Source organism: Siphateles boraxobius, unplaced genomic scaffold (assembly GCF_051911475.1).
Source record: "Siphateles boraxobius isolate OS27281-9 unplaced genomic scaffold, OSU_SipBor_1 65, whole genome shotgun sequence".
Lineage (NCBI taxonomy): Eukaryota > Metazoa > Chordata > Actinopteri > Cypriniformes > Leuciscidae > Siphateles > Siphateles boraxobius.
The window spans coordinates 12262787-12270384 of NW_027509192.1; the positions used below are offsets into that span (position 1 = coordinate 12262787).

The window sequence follows — 7598 nt, forward strand, 5'->3', positions numbered from 1 at the left end:
TCAGGGGACCTTATTAATAAAGCCATTAATTCTTGAATTGAAAAATATACATTTACACACTCGCACATCCGTATTCATGTTTCATTCTACAAACTGATTGCTTTGTTTTTAGAGTAACGTGTATTAAAGGTTTTAATTTTTCGAGTGAAATTCCATTTCAGCTAATTTATCCTGTGAGAAATAAGTTATTTATTGCATTATTGCAATATTGCATATATGCATATGCATATTGCATATTGCATTATCCAGATCATTCAAGTTTGAAGCAATAGCTTCAAGGCACCTTATTAGTAAAGCCATTACTTTTTGAATTGGAAAAAATCAAATAAAAATTAAATGAAAAAAAAACAGATAAGACACGACAAAGTGGGTAGCTTCTACATGATTAAATAACAGTGGTAAACAAAGGAAAACAAACAAGTACATCCAAACAGCATTCCCACGTTTCAAAATCCAATAAATGCATCAAATGTCTTCACTTAAAGCAATTTGTTTTCTTTCTACTGAACTGTTTGTACTACTATATGATCATCTCAGGTGCGTAGCGGCCACTGTGTTTTAAGTCTTACGTCTGCATCACAAGTTAGATGAATGAGGCGGGCATTACCTCTGCTCCGACACATTCTGCCACTATGAGGACCAATAAAGTCATTATCTGAACTGGATTGTGATGTCTCCATTATTCTTACCCTTCATGAAATATGCATGAATATTTTTTACACTTCTGAGTGGATGAGCTACTTAAATATACATGTAGACAGTGTGACTCTCTGAATTATTCTTTACTTCCCATTTACCTGACTGTGATAAAATGCTCCATTGATGAGCTCAATCGCTGTTTGGACAACTGTTTAAGAGTAAAGGAGATTCGGGTTCCATCTTAACCTCAACTATTTTTTAATTCATGATGTAGGACAAATTTTTGACCTCATGTGATATGAAGCACTGCAGAAGCTTGAAGAGACAATATTCTACACTTAGCCGTTTAAGTCCATTAAAAATGTTATTTAGATTTTTTTTACCAAAACAGTCGCAATGTAGAGTTACATGACCATTGTCCACTCTCTCTGAGATATTAGCGAAATTTCAGCAAATTTTCACAAGGCAACGTTCACACTGAAGTCACTTTCAAACTAAGCAGCGTTCTGTTTGTATGACAAATGTGTGAGCAACTTGATTGCTAACCTGATGCAAAATCTGTTTGGGTAAATCCTTCGCCCTCACAAATCCTGATCACATGGATTCCTATTGCAAAAAACATTATGTGACCACATCTTCATAACTGAACAAGTTGTTTGTGCTACTGTACCTTTAAGAGTATGCAAAAGAACTTCATTATGATTGGCTAAACTCTTCACTTTTGAAACAAATGACAAATCGAATGAATTAACAGCAATTTCAAACATTCAAGTGACCAAAAAGTTAGCCAGAATGCGCTAAATAGATGCTAGCAAAAAAAGGCCAACCTGACCAGAGGTTAGCGTAGCAACATAAGGCTACATCGGGAAAAACATTAGCCATAGCATTAACCCTTCATCATAAACATTTAGCTACACTTCACAAATATATATAAAGAATATACCTTTAGCATTTTGTTTAAATGTCTTTAAGACATTAGACATATAATAGATTAGCTGACTGTTAGCTAACATCAGCTAGCAAGAGGTTAGCTAACTGTGCTGGTTGCGCAGTGATGATTGGATTGCGCAAAATGAATCGCATCCTGACAGAAATTTCTTCAAAAGTCAGTGCATTAGATTACGGATTAGGTGCGGTTCATGATACATCTACTTAACTTTCTCTTACTAAGCTAATTGCTAGCCTTTAGCTACAGTAAATCCAATGCAGAAACAAACTCAATGGCTTCCCCAAATACATCCTGTTTTGAGAGCAGACACATATCACTTTCAAATGTCCAGTCTCTGCAGATCAATGAGAGGAAGGAGCAAAGGAAACAGAAAAGACTCTAGGACGGAATTTCAGGGCAAGTAATCCAATAACATATTTTCTACGTAGTCGGGGACGCTCTAAAATTTCAAAAACAGCAAAGGGAATCAAGCATCTACTGCCTCAGCTTAAATTGATCCATGAAACCTTGCGACTGTACAAAGAAACAAATGAAAGAAAAAATCCACAATCGATATCTGATTTAAATGATTGATGCACAAGGTGAAGAACAATGCAGTAGTGAATCAACAAACTCAATACAGGTAAACAGCCAGACATCTCACTTCTTCTGAATATGCAATCAAACTTTTTGCATGAGATAGACACAAACTACCAATCAGATTAACAATATGCTCCATAAATAGTCGAAACAAGGCTTTCAACCGCGTTCCAAATCACACCTTCCCTCTGTGCTTCTATTTTCATAATCTCTACTGCAGATGAAGTCACGGTGTGTCTAATCTTTTCTGCAGATGAAAAGGTGAATGCTTTCTTCAGATAAACATGACACCCATTATTTGATCCAATTACAAGCCAGCTATATTTAGTATCTATAACAGACACTCAATTATTAATGAGACATGAAACACCCAGTGGCAGTATTTTTGTGACTCAAATTTTTTTGCACAGCTTAAAAACCAGATAACAGCAAATTAATCCATTTAGGACAATCCGGAAAAATATTTAATCTACAGATCCAGTGGTTCAACGCTATTGGAGATGATTCTGAAAAGTCAGACACATTTCTGTTCATTTATAATCATTAGTATTCCCTGTTTACTGCTTAAGAGACTCGAGTGATTATTGATTAGCCCTCAAAACAGATTCTATTACAGGCTACTACATCCACTAAAAGTCAGTACAGTGCTGTCAAAAAATGTGTGCAATGAATTCCTCTGAGCATGCATCTGAATCACTCTGTGAGATTCTTTATTTCATGTTTATTTCAGTGCCTCATGGATAGCATGGCAAAAACAATGCTAAATTCAAATTATAAAAAGTAACCAGCCATATAATCAATCATGCAAGGTAAATTGGGAAATGTAAATACACTTATGAACTTTTAAAAAAGTAGTTTGGATGCACTGATATTAAAATACAAGCTTCTAATTATTTACGATAACCGATAAAAGGCCGATATTCAAATTCAACACTATTTTGTCTAAATGCACTTAAACTAAAACAATGCTACATATTTTTTTGAGATTTGCTAAAGATTAGATTCAACAGTATTACTGAATTATTTGTGTTTTTAAAGATTAACTTTAAAATAAGTGTTAGATGAGCACAAAGGTGTTCATTTCAATTAAATATTCAATATCAGCTGACACTGATAATTTTAACATAAAATGTGTAATATCGACAAATTACTGATATGGCACTAATTAGAGGTAGACTGATTATCGACCATGAATTAGGCCGATACTAATAACTCCAAAAGTGGGAAAACAATCCAAAAACCGATCAATGGATTTATGGGTCAACCTCTACTTCTGTGCACTGAAAAAAAAATGTAGGTTTTATTTCAAAACAATTTTCACTCAGAAATTGCTTATAAATTTAACAAATAATTACAACAAAATGACAAGTAGCATATTGAATTAAATGTGAAACGTATTCCAATAATCCTATATTTATAGGTTCAATTTTATTTTTACAGAGTGCTGATATATCGTGCATCCCTAAACATTTCCCATATCTATTGTTGTTGATGTCAAAGGTTGCGCATCCAATCAAACTTTGCGGCATTTTGGCGAAAATTCATTCCTCCAATCTTTGAAACCATGCCATATTAAGCAAAAGCTAGCATGGACAGGTGTGTGACATGCCTTGAAAACCATGACTAAAGCTTTGCAAAGTAGAAGAAAATACACCCTAAACCAGATTAAACACGGTTTACCTCTTGTTTCATGGGTCCCCAAGCAAAGCCACCAACCAATAGTGTAGCAATGACAGAAATTACCTTAAACAGGCGTAGGATGTTGGCCACCATGATGGAGACAGAACTAGCTGCTGCACCGATCACACCGATGATCTTGTCCGGCTTGGCGAAGATCGGCTGCTCGCCACTTGCGCATCGCACATCGGTAGAATCTCGCTCGATGAGCGCCTGCACGAAGGTAAGCGACTGTTCCAGGGCGTAGGTGTCGCGCGAGCAGGTGTCCAATATGCGCGCCCCCAGGGTCACGTTGGGCAGCAGGTCGGGGTCTTTGTTGATGAGGTCGATGGCGAAGAGCATGGCCTCTAACCGATGAATACCCTTCTCTTTCTTCAGTTCCCCGCAAGGGGCGCCACGTTCGCCCCGAGCGTGCACCGGGAAGAGACCTCCCAGGATGATGTCACCATCCAGTCGTATAGAGTGGGCATATTCGGGGGCAGGGGGCGTTAGTGGATCCGTACGCTGGCCGACGGATCTTGTCATCCCCGTCAGAAGAAGAAGACAGCCATACCATTCAAAGGCACTCAACATGGCGACATAAAGTGGATCCAGATGCAGAAGCAGCAGTGGGGGTGCAGTTACAAAGGTGGGAAGCCAGCAGGGACGGAGCGCAGTAACCAAAAGGGGTCATCAGTGCCCCTCACCGGAGCAAATGCGTACCGGATAATGGAATCCGACGACAAGGAGACCATTGGAGTCGCCTGGAGGTTTTTGGGGGGCAAACGAAGAAGGGCGATGATGGAGTATGAGGCAATCACATAGTTGCTAGCTCCTCAATTACAGAGGTCACAGACCATTAGAACCCTGTGTGAGAGGGAACAGCAGAGGAATATGCCTTCATCAGCAAAGATTGGGCAAATTTCTTTTTCAGAACACACATATGCACTGCACAGCAAGGAGGCTCTAAGTGTGAAATATGGAGACCGATCAGTGCATTTGTGTAATTGCTAAGCACATCTGATCTGACAATCGACTTCTAAAGCATGCATAAATAATATGCAAACATGATTAGCCTGTTTTACACTTTCGTTTTGAATATCTTTATACAACAAGTGAGCCAATGTGCTCAACAAATGCTGCCGGAAATCGATACCAATAAAGAGCAGTAGAAGACATAAGGCAAAACCATCATCATAGAATAAGTTTATGATTCCTTCAGTCAAATAAAACTCTAAAAATCTACTGACCCTCATGTCATTACAAACCAATTTATTTTTTCTATAGACCACAAATGGAGATGACTGGAGACTGACAGTCTCAGTCAGCTGTCGCTTTCAATGCATCTTTTTTCCATATCATGAATGTGAATGTGACTTTTTTTGTGCTCCACAGAAGAAGAAAAAAAGTCATACAGGTTTGAAATAACATGAAGGCGAGTATGAGAATGCCCTTTTTTGTGAGTGGACTGTCTCTTTAAGTAGCCAAAATCTACTGTACAATGTATGGTTAATACATTCGACCCTATCAAGTATGATTTAGAGTATTATTATTAGTTAATAAATGTGAACGAATAGAGCACACGTTCAACATTGTTGCATTATAACTCATTAAAAAGGCATGATGTCAGCGTTCCTCTTTAGGAATGAAAAAAAGCTCTGCACTTATACTGTTGGTACTGCATGAAACTTTTAAACATTTTTACCAGCAGAAAAGCATACTGTCAAATTTTCTCATCTCGAATAATTGCTATAGATTAAATGCAATCAGCATCACCACGAAACATTTCATCACATCATAGTTGCACCAAAACAGCACTGCAACAATTAAACATATAGAAAATGCCATATTAGGCTACAGAACAGCACAACTCACTCTATTGCTTTGGCAGATTTAAAGAAATAACATTTTGAATCCATTCATACCTGCAGGTGCCTGAGCTGTGGTCGCGCGCTGATCGCTGCTGCTTTGATGCTGCTGGGAGGGACAGCGCGCGAGAGGCACACAGAGCGCACGAGCGCATCATTTCTCGCGCAAATACTCCCACTCCGTTATGATTGGTCTGACAATTTGGACGCTTTCTTCGCCATGGACCACATCGAGGCAAGCTGGAGTCAATATTTTGCTAATGATGCATTAGAAGTTTAAGGGAAAAAAAAATAAATAATTTGAAACCTCCCTTAAAACATTCGACATTTAAGTAATTTGTTATTTGCGCATTTGTTATTTTTAAGGTGCGCACGATGCTAGCCCATATGATATTTGTGAAAATATGTTTTGCTGCTCAGACTGATCAATGCAAAACTGTAGAAATAGCAGTTCAGTGTGGCTTGACAGCTGGTTTAAAGAGATCAAGCTGTTTAACAGTCACTGCTGTGCATGATCTTTTTGCTCCATCTAGTGTGAACACTGTGGACTTACACGGAGAATTCCTGTTATGCAGTAGGCTAGGTATTGTTGTTGTTGAAATTAAAATAATTAAAAATGTTTTTGAAAATAAAGTTGAAATAAAATAAAAGTAGGCTATTAGATGAAAAAACGTAAACTTAAAAAAAACTTTTAGAGATGTTACATTGGCAACTAACTGAAATAAATGACTAAAATACAATAACTGAAATAAAATAAAATTAAAGCTTTAGAAATAGGCTATTAAAAAACTAAAGCAAAATTAAAGGCTTATTCACATTATTAATCCATTATATGATAAAATGTAGACAATACATCTTCAACTTTTCAACTGACGTTCTTTAAATAGCCTATGTCTCAAAAAATAACAATAAATGAACCTACCCCTTAAAAATATTAACTGGAGTGGAAAAATGTGACCTCGGTCGCCTGATGCATGAAAATGCGCCAAAGTAGGAATGAATCATACGTAAACAGAAGGTTGGTTTTGACAGCAATAAAGGGCAATAATTCCTCTCCAGTGGTGCAGCCTAGAGATACTGGCCTGTTCAAAGTTTAATTTAATTTATTTTTTGTTGTTTTCCTGGTCTCATGAGCTATTTACACTTAAGCCATATTGTGTCTCGGCAAAAGACCTAGGCCTACCTTTCCGGATATACAAGTTCACTTTATAGTTCGCTACCGTGATAAGGCTAATGTAGTGCGTAGAAAGAGAGTGTTTGAGTTTCGCGCTCACTCACGTGTGGATTGCTGAGCTCACCAACATGTTGACGTAATTCCCTTTAGGAGGAGTTACGTGTACGTACGTGGCCTGAACACTAGGTATCCCTGGCAGGAGTCTCACACCACCTGAGGTCATTTCTCTTGTTTACTTAAACCTTTAATGAGTATTTGAGCATAAGGTGACTCATTTTTAATTTTCAAGTAATTTATTCTGTTTTTCTGAATGACACATTCAATAGTCAAATTCACTAGTTTGAGGCTTGGTATACATACACCATATATATTAGATATAGATCTATCGACAGACAGATAGATAGATAGATAGATAGATAGATAGATAGATAGATAGATAGATAGATAGATAGATAGATAGATAGATAGATAGATAGATAGATAGATAGATAGATAGACAGATAGATAGACAGATAGATATATCGGCAGACAGACAGACAGATATATATAGATCTATCGACCGACAGACAAACAGATAGACAGACAGATATATAGATAGATAGATAAGATATAGCTCTATCGACAGACAGACAGACAGATATAGATAAATCTATCGACAGACAGACAGACAGATATAGATAGATCTATCGGCAGACAGACAGACAGATAAAGATGTAGATCTATCAACAGACAT

The 7598-nt window shown here is 37.4% G+C and overlaps 1 protein-coding gene across 5 annotated transcripts in view; it reads right to left on the reverse strand.

Moving 5' to 3' along the window:
* grm8b (glutamate receptor, metabotropic 8b) overlaps window positions 1-7041 on the reverse strand; it is a 193982-nt gene extending 186941 nt beyond the window's left edge. For 2 of the 5 annotated variants that reach the window (XR_013196671.1, XM_077211022.1), the window contains exons 1-2: window positions 5749-5825; window positions 3911-4690 (exon numbers count right to left, since the gene is read on the reverse strand). Coding sequence is in view for 4 of the 5 variants with exons in the window: in XM_077211022.1 (XP_077067137.1) it covers window positions 3911-4417 (507 nt within the window). In the remaining variant the exon portion in view is untranslated. Of the gene's footprint in view, window positions 1-3910; window positions 4691-5748; window positions 5826-6969 lie in introns of those variants that run through there. The other 3 variants (XM_077211025.1, XM_077211024.1, XM_077211023.1) reach the window with 2 other exon arrangements.
* Between the last annotated feature and the right edge of the window lie 557 nt (window positions 7042-7598).